General features: G+C 62.7%; 1 protein-coding gene across 1 annotated transcript; it reads right to left on the bottom strand.

Annotated features, from left to right (window-relative positions):
* Positions 1–589: 589 nt before the first annotated feature.
* On the bottom strand, positions 590–21,416 carry PEAR1 (platelet endothelial aggregation receptor 1). The gene is made up of 24 exons (XM_062192525.1): positions 21,314–21,416; positions 14,847–14,940; positions 13,257–13,453; positions 11,762–11,866; positions 10,029–10,129; positions 9,701–9,793; positions 9,271–9,514; positions 8,511–8,631; positions 8,162–8,298; positions 7,857–8,069; positions 7,377–7,551; positions 7,163–7,283; positions 6,306–6,469; positions 6,111–6,213; positions 5,829–5,975; positions 5,477–5,602; positions 4,058–4,186; positions 3,809–3,937; positions 3,429–3,641; positions 3,132–3,220; positions 2,720–2,855; positions 2,463–2,537; positions 2,142–2,390; positions 590–1,706 (listed from the first exon to the last, which is right to left on the bottom strand). Exons 3-24 carry the CDS (start codon positions 13,379–13,381, stop codon positions 1,555–1,557), a joined length of 3,147 nt encoding a protein of 1,048 aa, XP_062048509.1. The 5' UTR covers positions 13,382–13,453; positions 14,847–14,940; positions 21,314–21,416; the 3' UTR covers positions 590–1,554.
* Between the last annotated feature and the right edge of the window lie 72 nt (positions 21,417–21,488).

The following is a 21,488-nucleotide window of genomic DNA, read 5'->3' as shown; positions in this document are numbered from 1 at the left end:
GCCGACAGGGGGCGCCACAGGGAGCCTGGGAGGCGGGACTAGGGCGGCACGAGGTCGCTAGCGAAGGGAGAGCGGCCAGGGCGGCCCAGGGCGGCCGAGGGCGAGGCCATGGTGGGAGGAGACGGCGGATCCCAGGCGGAACCAGAGCGCAGGGGGCGGGCGCCAGATAACCTTCCATCGCCTGGGACCTGGTGCGGAGCGGCGGGAGAGGCAGGAATCCTGGCAAGTAGGGGGACGCTGGGGCAAGCCCAGGTGCGGGGAGGTCTGCTCTCAGGAGAGAGCTGTGAGGAGACAGCGCCTGATGGCCAGGGCCCAGAGTCCCACCCCGTAGGTTTCTGTCCCCCGCCCCATCCTTCTGCCTCCTGGGAGTCTGGGGCTGCCTGGATCCACGGCTGGGTTCATGAGGGCTCCGGCTTTTTGCAAATCTGGGATTCGAAGTCGGCATCTGAAACCCAGTCTAGACCGGGTAGGCTGTGTGCCGTGCTCTCTGCTACCAGCCTTCCCGCCTCCAACCTCGAACCCTGCTGGATCCCACCCACCCCCACCCCTGCCCTGGTGTCCTCCCGCCTCTGAGCCGTCCAGACACTCTGAGTACACGTGTGCCAGTCTTGGCACCCACCAGTGCTCCTGGTCAACTCATCAGCCACTCAGCCTTTTGGGGAACATTTATCGAGTGCCTACTGTGTGCCAAGGAGAACCAGTATGGAGTATAAACAGAGTCCTGCCTTCAGGATTCGTGGGGAAGACTAGGCAAACAGTCACATAAAAAAATACTGCAGAGGGAGGTGGCTGCTCCCCGAAAGGCAGGCAGCTGCCATGGGTGCCATCACAGAAGCGGCCTGCAGGGTGCGCTGTTGCCCTGAGGGGAGGAGGCACAGGCGGTAACAGGTGAGGGGGGACTGCAGACGTCCCTGGGGGAGGAACTAGAGGCCAGCGGGACTGCAGAGTGACAGGAAACACAGCTCAGGGTGAGGCTGGACAGACGGGCCAGGCCAGCAGGGCCTTGGAGACCTCCGAAAATGCTGGCCCTTGCCCAAGAGCCGAGGGGGCCCTTAGAGGGTTTCAGGCAGGGAGGAACCGAGCCACCTTGCAGCTGAGCCCTGCGGTGGAGAGGTGACCGAGAGGATGCAGGGACTCCAGCTGGCGGCCACCTCCCGACCCAAGGGGGAGTGTCCGAGGACAGGCCCTGTGCCCGGTGCCCCTCTGAGAGCACGTGTGCACACACGGCCCAGCACATGTGCACACACTTTTAAAAACCCACCTGAAATCAGTTACCCAGCAACACTCAAAACCCGCCAGTTTCTGTCCACAGGGCCCTGGGGGCCTTGGGGAGCCATGGGGTGAGGACAGGGGGACCAGCTCTCCTGCTGACCCGTGTCTCCCCTGAAGGAACGCGGGAGCCAGGCTCCCTCTCTCCGCGCACATTCTCCATTCAGCAAGTTCATGTTCAGTCTGCGGCCCACTCCCTGCACCTGGCAGGGTGCATCAGGCCCCATCCTCAGCCCCAGCAGCAAGGGGCAGCTGTGCTGGCCTTGGCTGCACCCTCGTGGCTCCTCAACGGTCCTGGTGCCGAAATGGGGGCGACGGGGGGTGCCGGACTGGCGGCAGGTCGTAGTGGCCGGGGATGTGGCTGTTCTTGGGTGAGTCGTAGTGGCCGGGGGGCAGGCCTGGAGGCGGTGGGGGCTGGGAGCCCACGGAGTCTCGGTCTGGAGACAGAGGGGACAGGACAATGGAGAGGTGACTCTCCCCCTCCCCCACTCTCCTCTCCTAAGACCCTTCTGTCCACAGAGGAGTGGATGGGGCCTGGATCCCACCTGCTGGCTGGGCAGCTCTGGGCAGGGCCTCCCGGCTCCTCGCCGTCTCGGTCTCACAGGACACAGGACGCTGCCACCCGCCTTGTTCCCCGCCCTCCTGGGTACCAGTCGTGCCACTCAGCAGTAGCACCCACCATTCAAGTGCTCAGCCCCGCGAGCAGGTACCCCAGTGGCTTCTGCAGACCTGGACAGGCTCTGAGGGGCAACGTGACTCCCCGCCATCGCCCCCACGGCTTGCTCGGGCCGCCACATCCCGCCTCCTCCTCCCGCCTTGTCCCAGGCCCCTCCAGCCCGTGCCCCAGCGCAGCGCGGGGCTCAGGGGCTCACCATGGAGCAGAGGGCTGGGCTGCTCGTAGGTGCTGCTGTCTCTCTCTGGCTGGCGAGGCCGCCGCCTCTGGCTGTCGCGCAGCTGAACAGGCTGCCTGGGGGGAGACCCCGAGGGAGGGCCTTTCATCTCCACATAGCTGCTCTCCCGGAGACCCCCTGGCAGGCTGGGCAGGTCCCGGATGGTGGCATACGGGTTCTCACTGCTCAGGGAAGCCACGCTGGCCCCCAGCCCCTCTTCAGAGAGGAGCCCTAAGGACACAGAGAAGAAGTCAGGCCTGGCGGACACCCTGGCTCCCCAACCCGTCACGCCCAGGCCAGTACCTTTATTATAGTGTGGGCCAGGGCCGTTACTGTTGCTGTAGCTGTAGCTGTAGCTCCGGTCCAGGCGGCTGCTCCCTGTAAAGGAAGGGGCAGCATGACGCTCAAGGCTGAGCCCCCCAGGCCTCCCCCCAAGGCTGCTGCCTCTCCTGGAGCTGCGGCCCACTGCCCCGCCACCCACACACACACACCTCGATGGAGCAGGGTGCTGGGCTGCACACCCCCGCCCTCGCTGGGGGCCGTGGCCTCCAGGCACCTACCCCTGTCCAGAGATCCAGGAAGGGGCTCCCGGCGATGCTTCCAGTCGGCAGGCAGGGTGGTGTGGTTCTCATGCCCGTGGGCCCCGCCTGGCCGCTCAGGGGCCTGGAGGCTGGCAAAGAGCTGACTGCCCGGAACCTGACAGGGGCCGGTGCCGCGGGAAAAGGACACAAGGATGTGCTTTCCAGAGTGCAGGTGCACGCCCATCCCCCCACAGAGCATCCACCCCAACCTCCAGGACCAACCTTGTTAGGGGGCGGGGGTTGGGCGAGCACTGTGACAGGGAGCAGGTGCACGCCCATCCCCCCACACTGTGACAGGGTGCAGGTGCACGCCCATCCCCCCACACTGTGACAGGGTGCAGATGCATGCCCATCCCCCCACAGAGCATCCACCCCAATCCCCAGGACCAACCTTGTTAGGGGGCGGGGGATTGGGCGAGCACTGTGACAGGGTGTGGTAGCTGGGGTTTGAGTAGTAGTGACTGTAGCTCGGAGGGACATCTGTAGGACAGGAACGGGGTGGGGGGGACAAGGTGAGTTCAGGCAGGTCAGGGGGCCCCAAGACTTATTATTCTGTCTCAGGAGCTCACTGACCTGGCCTCCCTGACCTCCCCCTCCCCCGCCAACTGCCATCTCCCCCTGGGGTCTGCACCTGTGCCCACACACTGGCCACCCATTTGTGCCCCGTGTGCCACCCACACCAGCTCACCTGGCATGACGTACTCGGAGCCATCTAGTCGCCCACTGGTGTAGGCCACTGCCAGGTGCTGGTGCTCCTTGCCCTTCTGCCAGTGGCGGTAGCCAATGAACAGTGCTATCAGGATCACCACGAGGGAGCCTAGCACGGCAATGCCCACCACAGCGCCCAGCGAGTTATAGGCCACCGGAGAGGTGGGCATCACGGTGAAGGGCTCCTGGCTTCCTGTGTGAGGAGAGGTGGTCACTCGGGACGGCACCTTGGCTCTACTGGTGAGCCCAGGGTGCAGACATGGGAGACATGCAGACATGGGCCCAGAAGGGAGACAGGCGTGGCTGGAGGGGGCATGGTCTTAGTTCCCTGGGGGACCACGGGAGGCACTACGCACTCACCTATCCTGCAGGGTGCACCGCTGTGCCCAGGGGGACACACACAGGCCCCGGTCTCTGGGTGGCACTTCTCTCCAGGGCCACACTGGCATGGCTGGGAGCAGTTGGCACCAAATATTCCCGGAGGGCAGCCTGGAGACAGAGGGCCAGGGAAGCAGGCAGCGATCAAGGGGACTGGAAAACTGTAGTCTCTGCTCTTTGGCACAGGGCTAAGTCAGGGGCCAGGGCATGGCGCTCCCCATATGTTGGTACCTTCTAAGCAGTGGGGTCCAGTCCAGCCTGGAGGGCACACACAGCTCCCATCCTGGGGGTGGCAGGTGCCACCGTGGTGACACTGGCAGGGCTGGGCACAGTTGGCTCCCCAGTGTCCTGGGGGACATGCTAAGGAGACAAGGGCCTATGTGGCCGGGCAGAGCCACCCCTCCTGGCCGAACCCTCAGCCCCAGCATCGGTGAAGTCTTCGGTGTAGCCTCTGTCTCCCCGAGCCGGGGAGGGACCACCGCTGACTCACGCTTCCCCCCAGTCCGTCGCTCCCGCTCTGCAGACCCACGTGACCGTCTGCCTCCTCAGCATCTGCACTTGGCCTTCTGACAGCCATTTCAAAAGCACGCGGCCCGTGCCAGACAAGCAAAGCCTTCCAAAGCACCCTGCACTCCTTCACCTGGACTTTATCTTTTCTTTCTTTCTTCTTCTTCTTCTTCTTTTTTTTTTTTTTTTTACATAAAAGAGAACTAAACGCCTGTTCTATTCGAGGTATTATTTTTGTGTGTCTGACATTAGCAAGTAATTTTTTATACATATTTTTTACTTGAGAGACAGAGACAGAGAGAGTTCCCACCACTGGTTCACTACCCACATGTCCACAATGGCCTAGAGGCCTGGGGGGTTGGGGGAAGCAGACCAAAGCCAGGAGCAGGGAACAGAATCCAGGTCTCCCATGTCAGTGACAGGTACCCCAAGTACTTGAGGCAGCACCTGCTGCCTCCCAGGGGTGCACATCAACAGGAAGCTAGACTCCGGAGCCAGAGTTGGGACCGGAAGCCCTACGGGATGTGGGCGTACCCAGCAGTGTCTTCACCACTAGGCCGAGGGCCTGTCCCTAGCAAACCGCTCAGCAGGCTTTGTTAGCAGCATCTGTGTCTATGGAAAAACCCTCCGCCGGCTCTCTGCCCTCTTTGCTCTGCCTGCTGGGAAAACAGCTTCCGTCCTGGTAACAGCCTCTCCCTTTCTCTTTGGAAAATGTACTTAACTCAGGTTTTTTTTTTTTTTTTTTAAACTAATCTTTGCCATGCTCATCTTCAGATATTTATGTGAGAAAGAAGCCATGTATAAATAAATAAGAATAAATTGAAATATGCAAAAGAAAAAAAAATAAGAGAACGCATGCACACCGAGCTCGTGACCTCCCCACGCCCATAAAGCGGTGGACGGTGGGTTCCTGGCCCGCCCTCTGCTGCTCTGCCAGCACCTGGCACACGACCCAGCATGCAGGCGACGCCACCCAAGGGTGCACTGAGAGAAGGGGCTCCATCGAGCAGGCCGGGGGTGGCGTGGCTCTGGAGACTTCCAAAGCCGGGGCAGGAAAACAGGCCTTCTGTCACCAGCCCCCTCCCACCCCCACCCCACCCCCCCAGCAGGCTCAGGCGCTCAGACACACAAGCCACCACGTACGCTGGGAGCAGTCCGAGCCCGTCCAGCCAGCCAGGCAGTAGCAGGTCCCGTCCGAGGGGTGGCAGGAGGAGTGGTTACTGCACTTGCAGGGCACACAGCGCTTGCCGTAGCGGCCTGGCTGACAGGCTGGTGGGGAGGGTACAGGGGATGAGTGGCAGAGGCCAGCCCTCAACCAGCCTTTGGCCCCACGATCTGCCCTCCCCCCAGTCCTTGGCCCACGATCTGCCCCGCCCCAGCCTGAAGACTGGAGTCAGGAGGAGACCAGGAGGGATAGAGTGGGGGCTTCTGGCACGTGCCACAGCACTGCACCCTGTCCAGGCAGGTGGCGCCGGGGGATGGGAGGGAGGCTCACGTTTCTGGCAGGAGGGGCCTCGGAAGCCAGGTGCACACACACAGTTGCCGTTCTCGGGGATGCAGGTGCCCCCATTCTTGCAGGTGCATGGGTTGCTGCAGTTGGCTCCCCAGAAGCCCTCAGGGCAGGGCAGGTGGCAGCGAGTGCCTGCGGGAGAGGGTGGTAGAGTGAGCCTGGCCTGAACCCTGTTCTTGGCCATAGGGGCCTTTACCAACACATTTCCTGAGGGATGCAGCCCCCAGCTCCGCAAGGGCCTGGGGCCTGGACCCCCAGAATGCTCACCCATCCAGCCAGCCTGGCATAGGCAGTCTCCATGAACAGGGTCACAGCCATCAGAATGGTCACAGTCACAGTGACTGGCACAAGCTTTGCCGAACTGCCCCTTCTTGGAGAGGGAGTAGAAGGGTGGATCAGTGGGCCGGGGGTGCGGTACCCTCCCCCTCCCAGGGCCAAGGCAAACAGCCTATAAGCACTCACCGGGCAGGGCAGCTGGCAATGGGCTCCATGCCACCCAGGGGTGCAGGTGCAGGCTCCAGTTTGGGGGCTACAGACTCCCTCATGGGCACACTGGCATCTGGCATTGCAACCAAAGCCCCAGGTTCCAGGCGGGCAGGGCACAGAGCAGTTACCAGGCTGCCAACCTGGAGGAGGAGCCTTGTAGGTAGGCACGGGACCCAGTTCCCCTGCTGAGCAAGCTCGCACTGGGTGTTGGCTCTGCCCGGCTCTACACTAGGAGCTGGGGTGCTGATGGCACCGTCCAAGACAGGCACCTAAACTCTCTATTGGACACTGAGCAAAGGCCAGATAACTCACGGCGACGTCACCACCCATCCCGGCCTTGGCTGCCTCTTCGGCGAACTGAACTGGGTTGGCAGCAAGCCCGAATGGGAAAAGGGTGCCCCCATCAGGTAACTCAGTGAGCTCAGTATTTATGTGTAAGACAACAGGGAGTAGAGGGGAGTGGAGACTTGAGGGCTGTTAACTACAGAGCCAGCCAAACAAAGCACATCTGTATCAGGATTCAGCCTCCAGGTTGCCTGTGGGGAGCCCCTGGCAGGGCTGGGAGGCCCTTCCGGGAGCTGCCATTGCCTGTTTCTGTAGGGCTGGCGGTGCGGCATGGCCACCACTGAGGCCCATTCCGGCTGGGCCTTTAAGGACCAGTAGGATCTTTGTGGTTGGAGCGAAGCAAAATGGATATTCCAGGAAGGAAACAGCCTGGACAGCTTCCCACCTCCCAGCTGCTGCCCAGTAAGCTCCTCCCTCATCCTTCAGTCTCTCCCCTGCCCTTGGCCGACCCCCACCCGCGGCCCCGCCCCGAGCCCGGGGCCCACTACCTTCCTTGCAGGCACACGTGCCGTCGATGGGCGAGCAGGCGATGGCATTCTCGCATGAGCAGTGTGCCGAGCAGTTGACCCCGTAAGTGTCAGGGGGGCAGAGGCTAGCGCAGTGAGGGCCCTGGAGGCGGGAGGGCGCACCGGTGAGAAGGGGCGGGCCGGCCTCCGGCGTCGCCGCCCCGGCCCCGAGCCCCGGCAGCGGGGCGCGCCTCACCGTGTAGCCGGGTGCGCACCGGCAGAGGCCGCTGTCGGCCAGGCAGACGCCGCCGTGCAGGCAGAGACAGTGCTCCTGACAGCCAGGTCCGTACGTGTCCCGCGGGCAGCTCTCGTTGCAGTGCAGGCCCGCCCAGCCCGGCAGGCACGAGCACTCCCCGTTCATCGGGTGACAGCTGTGGGACGAGGCGCGGCGCCGAGCGGACTGAGCCGGGGCGCGCAGGCCGGCCTCCCCGGCCCCTCCGTGCGGGGCGAGCCGGGCAGTGCAGTAAGGAGCCCGCCAGGGAGCTCGGAGCCAGGTAAGTACGAGTACGGGAACCCAGACCCCTCCCCGTCCCCGAAGCTCCTCCCTTTCCCCCTTCTGTAACACCCGTGCCGCCCTTGGGGACTCCGGTGGCTTCTCCGCCCCGACTGCCACCACCACCACCAAGACCTCGGCCCCTGGCCTCCTGACCCCTTGGCGCCGGGTCCCGCGGCGCACCTGACGCTGTGCTCCGGATGGCAGGTGCAGGACGCCTGGCAGTTGATGCCGTAGAGGCCGTCGGGGCAGAGGCGCTCGGCGCAGCGGTCCCCGGTGAAGCCGTGCTCGCACAGACACCCGCCGTTGGCCGGGAAGCAGCGGGCTCCGGGCGCGCAGTCGCACGTCTCGGCGCAGTCCTGCCCGAAGCGGCCCACCGGGCATTCCTCGCGGCACCTGGGTGCGCTTGGTTGAGTGAGTCCGAGCGCGTCCTCCCTCCTCCCGGCTGGTCCCCTGCCGCTCCCGCCGGCACCACCACCGCCACTCACCGTTCCCCGGTGTAACCCGGAGCGCAGCGGCACTGCCCACTGAAGGGGTCACAGAGGCCGCCATTGTGGCAGTGACATTCCTGGGAGCAGTTTCGGCCGTGGAAACCCTCCGGGCAGGGCAGGGAGCAGATGGCACCCTGCGGAAAGGAGAGGTGGACAGAGCCCCAGGGGTCCAGCCCCCAGCCCATGGCCACAGGACTGCTTGAGGCCCGGCCCCACCTAGCCCCCCAACCTCCCTCTCCAGGGTCCACTGCGCCCATGCCTCATCCCTCCTCCCCTCCCCAGAGCCCTGTCTTGCACTAAGGACCCCCAGGCTTCTCCCCGGACTCCGCCCACTGCCCCTCCATACCATCCAGCCAGGTGGGCAGCTGCAGGAGCGCTCCTGGGCCTGGTAGATGCCCTCATTGTGGCAGGGAGAGGTCTTGGGGCATAAGTAGCCATCAGTGCCCCGGGGACAGGGCACATCACAGCTGCTGGACAGAGGGGCTGAGGTCAGTGTGTGAGCAAGCAGTTCCTACCTCCCCCAGCCTCCAAGGGCTGGCCACCTGCACACTGCTCTCCCTGGGATGACAGCCCGAGCTCAGGCCCCGGGCACCGACACCTGCCCTGCCTGCTGGCGACCGCACAAGGCAGACTGCCAAGGAGACCGCACAGGCCCTGCCAAGGCCTGGGAACGGCAGGGATGCTCCAGCACCAGCAGGCTGGGGCGAGCCGCGGGCCGTGTGTCTGTTTCTCAGGCAGCCCCGGCTCCACCTCCTCAGCCTTGCCCGGGCTGTCCCCTCTGGGAGCTGCCGGAGGAAGCGTGACCGTGGATGCAGGATGCACCGTCTTCCTCCTGCGACTCCCTCCCCAGCTCTCCCTGCACCCTCACCTGACAAGCCGCTGTCACACACACGCTCCCGTTGCCTTGCAGCAAGCCTTCCAGCTCGACAAGCTCATAGAGGGTCGGTGCGTTCCGCAAGGGAGTGTGGAGCTGGGCTAGGATCAGGGCGTTGCGTGCATGCCCACGGCGGGGACACGGCCTGCATCCCTGCATAGCCCATGTCTGTAACCTCACGACCTCAGTGTGTTGTCCACACACACACACACACACACACACCATTACGCACCTGGGCCCAGTTCTCTCTGGGGGGCAGAAGCAGGCTCCGGTCTGGGGATCACAGGGCGCCCCGTGGCACTGGCAGCTTAACTGGCAGGCAGGGCCATAGCGGCCGGAGGGGCAGGACTGAAGGCAGTTCGGGGGCTGCAGGCCAGGGGGGCAAGAGCACGCCCCGCTCTTGGGGTCACAGGAGCTGCTGTTCCCGCAGCTGCAGGGTTTGTCACACTGTGGCCCCCACACTCCCGGGGCACACGCTGCGGGACAAGGAGGGTGGGAGACGGTCATCAGGGGTCTACTGAGCACGGTCTCTGTCCCACAGCCCCACAACCCCCTCCCCTCTGCTGCACCGGGATGGGGGGCTCCCGTGGGTCACTGCCCTGCAGTTCTCAGCCCCTGTGCCCTGGCAGGGAGGTCGCTCCCTGGGGTCACCGGCCACTCACCACTGGAGCAGTCGTCACCCCGCCAGCCTGGCACACACTGGCAGTGATTGGGGGCTACGCAGCGGCCGTGGACACACTCCTGGGCACAGACCGCTGGGGCAGACACGGGTGTGAGTGAGGAGGCGCTTCTGCCCCAGCCCAGCCCCCACTCATCCCCCAGAGCAGAACTGATAACGGAGAGGGGGGTGCTGACCAGGATGGGAGGAGGGGAGGGGGAAGGAGGAGGGGGACCCGAAGGAGCCCGGCAGCCCCACCTGGTGGGGGCAGGGAGGACCCAGCAGGGGGCTGGCCTCTCCCACCCCAGGCCCTGGCCCCCCACAGGACTCACGGACACACGCCCCGTTGCTCTCGTAGTAGCCCCAGCAGCACTTGAGGCGCTGACGGTGGTTCGTCCTCACCGCCTGCCGGTACACGGTCCGGTAGACAACCCTGGACACACCCGGAAGGCGGCCCTTGGTCCTCCACGCCCAGGCCCGACTGCCCCTCTGCACACACTCTGCTGGGGGCCCAGATGACTTCCCGCCTGGCCCCCCAGCACCCCTCACGCATACAGATACAACACATCACACGTGCCCGCCCACACACCTACATCCCCCCACATACAACACACACAACATACCCCATACATACAAGTACACACACAAAACATACCCCACATGCACACCCACATACAACTCGCATGCACACCCACGCACCCACACATCCCCCCACATACAATACACACAACATACCCCACATGCACACACACTTATACATCACACCCACATGCAACACACATGCACTCACACACCCACACATCCCCCCACATACAACACACACAACATACCCCGTACATATAAACATACACACACAACATACCCCACGTGCACACACACTTATATATCACACCCACATATAACACACATGCACACTCACATCCACACATCCTCCCACATACAATGCACACAACATACCCCATACATATAAACATACACACACAACATACCCCACATGCACAAACACATATGCATCACACTCACATACAACACACATGCACACTCACACACCCACACATCCCCCCACATACAATGCACACAACAAACCCCACACCCAAACACACACACACAACATACCCCACATGCACACCCACACAAGACACACACATCCCCCCACACAACACACATAACATACCCTACACATACAACACACACACAGCATACCCCACGTGCACAACCACATGCTCACACATACACGTCACACACACATTCAGTACACATGCACACCCCACGTGCATACATACACCCACATGACACACACACTCACATAACACAAACACAACATACTCCACATGCACACCCATACTCACATAACACACACATACATGTGCACAGACATATCCTACACACAGACACATCCATGTGCACACCCACACATAACACACGCACATACATCCCACACATGCAACACGCACACACATACAACATACCTCACACATCACACACATGCATGCATACATCCCTGACACATATACAACACACAACATATTTCACATGCACACCCACACACAACACACATACAACGCACCACACATGCACACATCCTACACACAACACACATATGTACAACCACATGCAGACACATACCCGTGTGCATGACACACATAACATATGATACACCTGCACAGACATCCCCACACACATACAACAAACACAACATACCCCATGTGCACATGCACACACATGACACATGTGCACCCACACCCACACATACACAACACAGATAGAACACACCACACATCCCACATATATACATCACACACACATACAACACTGGACATACCCCATGTGTACACTGCATAGATGTACCCTGGACACACACACAAGCCACGTGTCCACAGCCCCCACACACACATCCCGGACACACACCACACACAGCCACACCCACACCCTGCAGGAGTGAGCCCCTTGAGGCCAGACGTTTCAATGGGAAAGGTTCTCAGAGGAGGAGGGTGCAGAGGGCCCGGGCCAGGCTAAGGAAGCGGCTGGGGCTGCCCCGTGCCCAGGGAGGGGATGGGGCACTCACGTGGGCTGGGGGCAGGAGGGGGGGCCCTCCGAGGCCTCGTCGCAGGGCTCTGGGGGGAGCAGGCTGAAGGGACGGCTGTAGGACTCCTTGACGGTGGTGGTGAAGCTGTGAAGACGGGAACAGGGTCAGGGACCAAGGGGAGGCCGAGCTGGCGGCGAGCTCAGCAGGAGGCAGGGGCCTGGGGAACAGGCCATGGTGGGTATTCACCACCCCACGAGACAGGCTCGCTCCCCTACGCCTGGGATGGAGCTCCCTCCCACCCCCGCCATGCATGAAGGGCTCCTCCCAGGACTGCGAGCTCCCTGGGACCCCTCCCATCAAGCCCCCTCTCCATTTTTCTCTCCTCCGCCTCCCTGGTGACTAGAACTGACTCCCGGGCCCAACTAGGGAGATGAAGCTCACAGCTGGTCTTTTTTTAATTCTTTTTTTAAAATTTTATTTATTTGACATCTAGGGTTACAGACAGTGAGAGAGAGACAGAGAGAAAGGTCTTCCTTCCTTTGGTTCACCCCTCACATGGCCGCTACAGCTGGAACTGCGCCGATCTGAAGCCAGGAGCCAGGTGCTTCCTCCCGGTCTCCCACACGGGTGCAAGTGAGCCATGGCGCCGGCCCCCTCTTTGTTTAATTCTTAAAAACATTTGAGGAGCCAGTGCTGTGATGCTATGCCACAGGTAAACTCACCACCTGCAACATCAGCATCCCATAAGGGTATCAGTTCAAGTCCCAGCTGCTCCACTTCCAATCCAGCTCTCTGCTATGGCCTGAGAAAGCAGTGGAAGATGACCCAAGTGCTTGGGTCCCTGTACCCACATGGGAGACCTGGAAGAAGCTCCAGGCTCCTGGCTTCAGCCTGGTCCAGCCCCACCCATTGTGGCCATCTGGGGAGTGAACCAGTGGATGGAAGACCTCTCTCTCTCTCTCCCTTTCTCCCTCTTCTTCTCTGTCACTTTTTCAAATTAATATATCTTTAAAAATACGTATTTATTTGAAAGGCAGAGAGATCTTCTATCCATCCACCAGTTCACTCTCCAAATGCCTGCAACAGCCATGGCTTAAACTATATCCGATGTGGGTGGCAGGGACCCAAGCACTTGAGCCATCATCTGCTGCCTCCCAAGCAGATTAACAGGAAGCTGGACTAGAAGTGGAGGAGTCAGGCTTTGAACCAGGCACTTCCCTGTGATATGCGGGCATCTTAACCCACGGCACCACGACACCTGCCCGAGTGAAGCATTTCTGGTAGATTCTGCCCTGGGTTTCGTTGTCCAGTTCTGTCCCCTGTGCTCCACCCCCCTCCCTGCCGCCAGCCCCCTCTGCTTGCTCCACAATGAATGGCTCCTACCCTGCCCACAGGGAAAAGGGCCAGGGGGAGAGACGAGGTCAGAGACAGAGTCAGGAAGGGAGGCAGAGAAGGAACCAGGGAGGGCGCCCCGGGAGGGACACCTGGGGGGCTGGGGCTTGGTGTCCTCCAGGTACAGCAGGGGCCTCCTCACCTTTCCCAGAAGCTGCAGACATTGGGATCAGTGGGACTGAGAGTTGTGGCCGGCCCCAGGCCCAGGCCCAGGAGAAGGAGGCGAATCAGCGGAGGTGACATTCGGGACACGGCCGGTGGTGACATTCAGCACGCGGCCACAGGGCCAGGGGCAGAGCAGGTGAGGGACACCGTAGCCAGCAGCCTGGAGGACCGTGTCTGTGCAGATGGAGGCAGTGGGGGTGCAGAAGGGATAAGGCTGCTCCCAGGGCCCCGGCTCCCCTGGGATCTCAGTGCCCATGCCTCTGCGTCTTTGTGTTCAGATACCTGCAGCGCTCATCTCTCAGCAGCGACCTCAAGGTCCACCCCCTCTTCTCTGCTCGGCTCCCTGCCCCAGCCGTTCCTTCCGGGACCTCCGGCACCAGTCCCCTGTACGCCACCATTCTCATGCCTGTTCCCTGGTCGTGACCTCCAGGGGCCCAAAACCAGTGCCTTTTATCTCTACCCAGCCCCCAGCCTCAGGTGTGAAACCGGAACCTATGAGGGAAGCCAACTTGGGCTCCATTAGAGGGATTTTCAGGAATGGAATCAGCCACAACAGGTGGTGAGCTCCCCGTCGCTAGACATATGCAAGCAGAAGCCAAACCCACCCTGAGGAAATGCTGTCAAGAGTTTTGTTGCTCTGTGGGGATGCCGCACTAAATGAGGCCACGAGGGAAGCTTGCAACTGCCGCGGGAAACAGCTGGTGGAGGTGCAGGTGGTGCAGGTGGTAAGGTTCCCCAGCGGTCAGAGGGGCTGTGAGCAGCGTTAGATCTAGTCAATACACCGCAAGGGAGCGGTGGGCAGGCAGGAAGAGCCAGGCGCTAACTGGCCGCTGCCCGGAGACCACCCCCCGGGAGATGGAAGGTAGTCTGCCATGGCTGGGGGTCTCTGTCGTGGTTTACTGCTACAGATTTCCTCCAGGGACTTCCTCCTGCCAGGTGCCCAGGTGGCGTCCCTGGAACTCGGGCGTGGGAGGCTTCTCCCCACGCCCAGGGCCAGTTGTTAGATATTTGCCGCCCACTCCGGTGCTGTCACCTGAGCAGGTGCCCAATCTGGCGCAGATGTAAAGAGAAGCCCCCTCCTTCCTCTGCCCACCAGCTGTGTCCCCACAGCCCTGGCCTCACCCACCCGTGGGTGGGCAGGCCTGGCCCTGCAGGCCACTCCACAGCATTCCTGAAACCCGGCCCGGCTCCCTGCTCTCTGCTTCCCTGAGGCGCCGACATCTGCTTATAATTTCTCCAAGAAGAAAGGTCATGAGTGCTGGCCCCTTATCCCCATAAGGATCTCTGGAATGCCTGCTCCCGGCCCCACCCCGCCCCCCCACCCCCGCACTCCCAGGGTCGCCACAGCCCCCCCCTTCCCTACAGGCCTGGGAGTGAGAGAGGGGCTCCCTAGCTTAACCTCACCTCACCCGCTGCCGCCCCCACCCTTCCTCCAGCCCCAGGCACAGCTGTCTCCCTCTCCCTGTAGCCTCAGACCTGCGGAGCTGCGGTGCCCCCAGGCCACCCAGGCCACCCTGCCTGTGTCACTGCTCCACCTCCCATCCCCCCCCCCCCCCCAGCAACTCACCAGCAGGGCCCTGAGGGATTCAGGTGCACCAAGGGTTGGCAGGGGCCTGGGAGGCTGATAATGCCTGGAGGTCCCAGCGCTCAGGACACAGAGCCTGCAAACAGGAAAGAGGGCCTGGCTGGGGATGCGGGACAGCAGGGATTGTGACCCAGGACAGTGGCAGCGCCATCCTCCCACCATCCTGGACACAACAGGCAGGGAGGGGGCCTCTTTCTGGTGCCCACTCTGGGTGGGGGGCACTCAGTCCTGTCCCCAGGGAGCAGGCCACAGTCAGGCGTGCCCTCCCTTGCCCCCATAGTCTCTCCCAGTGCAAGACATCCACACACCCCCCACATCACCATTCCCAGCTGGTTGCTTGTCCCAGCGTCCTCAAATGCTCCCCTCCCACCACTGCCCTGCTCTAGCCCCCTCATCAAGCCCAGTGCCCACCTGCAGAGCTCGCCTTGCCCCATCCCAGCTTTCTCCCCACCCTACCTCAAGTGTGCCTACCAGCCAAGGCCACGGCCAGGCTCCCCTCTTCCCGCATCCCCACCTCTGGCCCTGGCCTGGGAGCCATGTCCTTGGCTTGCAGCTCAGTCTGTCTGCAGCCGGGGCCATCGCCCTTGTCGCTGCAGGAGCTGCATCTCCCAAGCCACACTGCGCGTGTCCAGGCTTCCCCCTGCCTGGCTCTGTCCCACACCTGCCCCTGGCCGCGGGGAGATCGACAAACCGATGGCTGGAGGGTCTTGAGGTTCAGGGAGGCCTCCTGACCCAGCCCTGACCAAGCCCTTCCTCCCTCACACCACTCCCTGCCCCTAGGCCCTGAGTGGGCGCCCAGGTCCCTGTCACCCCTGGCAAACACCTAAAGGAGGTATTCTCCTGGGGGGCTCTGGGAAGGACCTGAAGAAGGACTCGAGCCCCTCCCCCAAATCCCTGGCCCCCGCCAGCTGGGGGGGCAGGGGGCTTCATTGTTTGCTGAGGTCCTCAGGGTGGGGCTGGAGTGCGGAGGAGGCGTCAGCTGGCCAGGCTGGGGCTAGAAGCCAAGGCAGGGTCAGGCGAGACCAGTAGGTGGTCGGCAGGAAAGGGAGAGAGGGGATGGGGCCGGGGCGGAGGAGGGGGGCCTTGAAGCTTGGCCCTTCTCATCTCCTGGTCTGAGAGGCTGGGCACCTGCAGCTGTATCCCGAGCTCCCCCAGCCCGCACCCACCCCAGCAGCAGCCCCTGTGATGACACGCCTCAGGGGGGTGTCAGATGACTCCTGGCTCCCCCACACTGACTGGGGGGCCCCTGAGCTCCCCACTGCAGCTTGCTCCTCCTTCTTCTCATACCAAGACCCCCCTTCCCACACTCAACCCCCGTCTCTGGCTTGAGAGACCCGCACGCCTTCTCTCACAGCAGGAACAAGGGCACGCGGCCAGGCCCGCTCCCCATGCTGGGACAGGCAAGGTGTGAGGCCACTGACAAGCGTCATTTTGTCAAGTTGTCTCTAGCCCTCTGCGGTAGTGAGAGCCAAGCACCAAGCACCGAGCACCGAGCACCATCCACACTGCCCAGCAGGGAGCAGGCACAGCAGCAGTCAGCAACCTGCCCATGGCCACAGAGCCAGTCATATCGGACACGGGGGGTCCAAATCCAGGCGGCTGGCAGGGGACTCCCAGCCCAGAGGGGAAGCCTGAGTACAGGCTCTGTGTTAGCCTAAGTTATGGTGGTGCAGAGTTGAGAGGGGGCTGGGCAGGGGCAAGGGAAGAACCGGCAGAGGCGTGGGAACCCAGATGCCTTTGCATCCTGACCGAGCCTGCTGCTTCTCTTCCCTCCACCTCGGAGGCGCAGATGGCCCCAGCATCCCTGCCCTGGGGCCCTCCCCGCCTACACAACGCCCAACCCAGCTCTCCCTCCCTGCTCATCTCCACACTCTGGCATGGCGCCCCAGGCGCCCCCAAGGAGGCCAGGAAGGAGTCCAGGGCCTCCAGGAGTAGGGGCAGAGTCCCCACTGGATAGAAGAGGACCTGCTGCCATGGAATGTGGAGTATGAGTGGGGCTGATGGAAGTAAGACAGCAGGAGGGACTTCCCACCGGCTCCTGTCCAGCTCCTCTGCAAGTCCTGAGGGTGGCCCTCGACCCTGGGCCCCGACCCTGCCAGAGTTCAAGGCTCAGTGTGAATCCCAGTTGGGCTCCTCTGTCTCCAAAAGGGGGTGGAGTTTGTACTTCCATCCTAGCGCAGTTGTGGGGATTAAATGAATGAAGACAGTTAATGTGTTCAGCACCACTAAGGTGCTTAGAGGTAATTGAGCCAAAAGCTTAATTAATCTTCGCTGTCTCCATGACAACCTCTCAGCCTCACTCCTCCTCCTCCTGCACCCGCCCCGCCCCTCCCACTCGCCTTGGCACTGCCGTGCCTGTTGGGTATTCATTCCAGGAAAAACTGTTTCTCTTTTCTCTGTAGAACCCCCAGGATGATCCGGGAATGGGAATGGAGCAGCAAAATGCTGACAGAGAAAAGAGGAAGTGGGGGTGGGAAGGGGCTGTGTTCCCCCGAGAACCTGATCCCCCCGAAGGATGGGCTGCCGGCCAGGTGCATCTTCAAGCCAGCGGCGGCTGACGAGGCAGGAGGCCCGGGTTCTGCTGCCCCAGCCCTCAGCCTCAGCACCAACCCGCTCCCACTGCCCCGCCTCTCTCTGTTCTCCACCTCTCCCCCCTCCAATTCCCATCTTGGAGTCCAAGAGCTCTAGTCGTGTCTCTGTCACTTACAAGCCGTGTGACCCGTTATGTCATGCGATCCACCTCCAGCTACAGCCTGCTCGTTTGATGTGCATGATTCACACACAGAACCGCCCAAGCCCCACGCTCTCTTCCCTGTCCTTTTTGACTTTTGTTCTTCATCAGAAACTCTCTATCTGCCTTTCCCCCACTTCCTCCAGCAGTTTCTTCTCTTTCCTTTTCTGTATCAGAAACTGCTACATACAGTTGTGCAGTATGTTCACTGCATGTGGACCTCCACCTTCCTGGGAGATGTGGAAGTTGGACTCCAGCCATGATCCACTTACCAAGCTGTGTATCTTAGCTTGGCGCTACCGCTAGCTTGCCCTGCAGCCATCTTTCTCGTTCCCTGTCCGTGTGGCTATTTCTCTGTGCCCCTGGCCCTTTCCTAACCTATCTTTGCCCCAGAGACCAGATCCTTTAGTCCTTCCTGCCCACTCTGCAGTTGAGATCCTGGTTCAAAGTCTTCCCAGGCACCCCCACAGGGGGCGCCACCAGCAGCTTGGGCCACATGCCACACAGTACGCACGTGTGCACGTTCACACACGCAAGCACAGAGCCCCTCCTACAGCCAGCCACGCCAGGCCCTCGGCACGCCAGGCATGTCTGCCGGATGGAGGAACAGGAAGCCTGCGTGTGTGCCAGAGGCTGGGCGGGAAGGGGACGGGGTGAGGGGCCGGCCTGTGCTCTCTGTGGATCAGGAAACAGAAGCTGGAGGGTCCTCGCTCCGACCTGTTTACTCATCAGGAAGCAGGGATTCTGATTCACCCAGCGTGCACCGTGCACCTCCCCAAGGCTGACGCCACTGCCAGTCTCCCGCTCACCACCAACCACCGTGGGCCGTACAAGTGGTTGCAAGCCCCATTTCCCAGGTGAGGCAAGGCAAGGCCTCAGGTAGCATGACTTGCTCAGGTATCACCGAGGCACCAGAGGCAGTAGAGGACAAAGCAGGGGCAGGGGGAACCCCTGGGGTGAGTGGCCAGGAAGCAGCTCCCCCTCTGGCCACCTTGTTCACCGCCACCCCTAGATTACCTTCAGGAGGTACAGTTCTGCTCTGGCCATTTCCCGCCTCCACCACCCTCTGTGGCTCCCCATACCATACAGGAAAGGGCACCCAGGGGCTGGCCCCGCCAGGAGTCCAGCCTTGGGGCCCCACCAAACTCCCTGCTCGCATCACACTGGACGGGCAGCTTGCTGCCCCACTTGCCTCACCACAGCGCCACCTCTGGCCAGACCACGCGTAGCCTCTTCCACACAGCCAGCTGGCTCAGGGGCTCCAGCCTCGCCACAGGCACTCAGCAGTCGCCAGGTGCCCCCCTCCACCCAAAAGAGGCCTGGCTGTTCTGTCCCAGGGGTGGTGCAGACTGGACACGGACACATCTCCAAGGCCCAGCACCTCCCCAAGCCCCAGCCGGAGTCCAAGCCGACCCAGGAGTTCCCAGCCCCGGACTGAGCAGGCTGGCGGACACCCCCATCTTGGGGCTGCTGGTGTCCCGCCAGGCCACAGCCCCTCCTATCTCCTCTCTCCCAGGCCCTGGTAGTCGGCCTGCACGTCTCCTCCCGGCTCCCATCCTAGGAGCTGTTTTCGTGAGGTCTGTCTGCCTCCTGGGCCAGGGCTCCATGGGGGCAGGCACCCCTCTGCTTTCCTCTCGGGAGCCTGGGAGCCCCTGCAGCCTCCGTGAGCCCTGGCTGCACTGATCCGCTCTGAAACCCTCCCTGGCTCCGCCAGGCCTCAACTGCACTTTGAGAGGAACAGGGAGAGGCCGGGATGCTCAGAGCCAGCGGCCCCTCCCCAGCTCACTCCCAGCCCCAGACCCTCCAGACACGGGACACGTCACGGAGGGTGAACTCCCTGGCTGGACAACGTCACAGCAGCTGCAGGGCTGGCCGCCAAACTCCTCTGGGATGCATGCAAGGAGATGCAAGGTGCCCTCAGCCGGGGCCGCCCAGTCTGGGGACAACACTTCCCCTCACTGCCCACCCCACATGGCCCCTCCTCACCTGAGAGGCTGCCTCCCCTCCCCCCCACAGCAGGAGCCCGAGTGAGCCTGGCGCTGTTTCTCGGGCCCTGCACCTTGCCACGGTGGGCGCGGTGAACACGTGGGCACCCTCGTGACAGCTGTGCTGGAGGCCAGCTCCTGGCTGGCCGTTCTCTCCACAGTGCCACCAAGTCAGGAGCATTGTGCCTCCCGTGGTCTGGATGAACAAAGGGCCGGGGAAGGAGGATCCAGGATTTGTCTCAGGCCACAGAGCCGGCCTCTGGCAGAGCAGCGGCTGGGACCAGATCTGTCCGGCACCGCAGCCTGGCTGCCCCTCTGCTCTCTCCCCCTTGGTTTCTGACTCGCCCTCTCCCCCTCCCTCGCTCTCACCTGCCTTTCCTTCTCCCTGGAGTCTCTATTCTGCTGGTCCATTTCCCCCCACCCCGCCCCCACCCCGGGTCATCTTGTTTCAACGTCTGTGTGCCCCTGCCGGTCTGTTTCTGTGTCCGTCTCTCTCCTTCCCTACCTTCTCTTCCCCTTCCTGCTGGCTTCTCCCCGTGAGTCAGGGGCCAGGAGCCAGGTGAGCCCCAGCAGCCCAGGGCACAGCGGACGCCCTGCCTGGCCGCGGCAGGAGGAAGAGGAGGCAGAGGCGGCCCAGGACCCCTATCTCTCTCCAAGTTTCCCACTGGTGCATGGGGCTGCCTGAGGGGTAAGCTTCCCCTTCTGGGAGAGCCTGATAGGGAATGCTGGCGGGGGGGGGGGGGGCTGCTGGAGAAAGATGCCAGTATTTGGCATTGCCTCCCAGCGAAGACAGAGGAAGCAGAGAGGCGGGCCTGGCCAACTCAGCTCTCACCAGCAAGCAGGGACTATGACAGCAGACTGGAGAGGCCCTGGAGGTGGGAGAGGTGCAGCAGGCAGGGGCACTGCCCCCCCAAGCCCTGCTCCCCACGCCCACACACAGGTCCCACACCCTTCATCCCAACCCTAGGCCCAGAACTGACTCCTGGCCCGATCCCGGCTGGAGCTCAAGGTCTGGCTGAGCCTGGGAACCTCGGGCCAGCACAAGTTGTTCCTGTCCCTGGGGACTGAGGTCACAGCCCAGCCCCGGGAGAGGCCACTCCTAAATGGCCCCAACAGGGGGGCAAGAATCCACTGGTAGAGGCAGGCCTCGGGGGGGGGGGGGGGGGGCAGGAGTAAGGGACGGCCCTGGGGGTGGGGGGAGCCTGGGCTCCTGGGCCCCCTGGCCGGGGCCTGTCTGTTGGCACTGCTTCTGGTCATTGCCCAGGGAGCTTTCTGAGCTCTCAGATGCCAGAGACCTTGATCCAACCTCCTGGCCCGCATCACCGCAGCACCGTGCGGCACGCTGCATGAGGTGGGAGACAGGCTGCCGCCCCTCCTGGCCTCCCCAGGGCCTCTTGGGTACCCTGCTTTTAGAAATAGGATGCCACCAAGGCCCCACAGCAGAGGGTGGCAGAGGCCAGGTGGGTGCCCAGCAGCCTCTCGGCCAAAGTGGGTGCTCTTGGCACTGCCCTGCCCCCAAGCAAGGAGAAGACCCACTGTCCCCTCCTCCTGCCAGCCCTGAGAAGGGGCAGGCAGTCAGAGGCTACCCTGGGCTCCCAAAGTTGCTTCCAGGCCACCAGGTGTCACCAGGAGGGAACTCCTCCCCCAGGTCACCCCCTTGGGCCCCTCTCTGGACTGCAGCCTGGGACAGGGCCTGCCCGACCCGCGGCGGGGCCGTGGGGGGGGACACTCACCTGTCGGGGCCCCTTGCATCCGCAGGCTTGGGGTGGGCACCGCCGGCCTGGAGGGGCCGAGGACTTCGGCGAGGGCCCCCGCACGGAGCCCCAGCCCGACTGCAAGAGCCGCAGCGCAGAGGCCGAAGGACGCGGATCGCAGGGCGGGGAGGGGCGCGGAGGGGCGGGGGGCAGG

This window comes from Lepus europaeus, chromosome 5, assembly GCF_033115175.1.
Source record: "Lepus europaeus isolate LE1 chromosome 5, mLepTim1.pri, whole genome shotgun sequence".
Classification (NCBI taxonomy): Eukaryota; Metazoa; Chordata; class Mammalia; order Lagomorpha; family Leporidae; genus Lepus; species Lepus europaeus.
Note: the sequence above shows the minus strand (reverse complement) of the source record. Positions and strands in the feature narration are given on the sequence as shown.

Excerpts from the sequence above, each read along its gene's own strand:
- PEAR1 (XM_062192525.1), bottom strand. The coding sequence starts at position 13,381 with ATGTCACCACCGGCCGTGTCCCGAATGTCACCTCCGCTGATTCGCCTC. Across the intron at positions 8,299-8,510 it reads GCTGCCCACCTGGCTGGATG|GGTGCCATCTGCTCCCTGCC; the intron begins GTATGGAGGGGC and ends TCCTTTCCGCAG. Across the intron at positions 2,856-3,131 it reads ATCCCCCGCCCCCTAACAAG|GTTCCGGGCAGTCAGCTCTT; the intron begins GTTGGTCCTGGG and ends GGCCCCTGTCAG.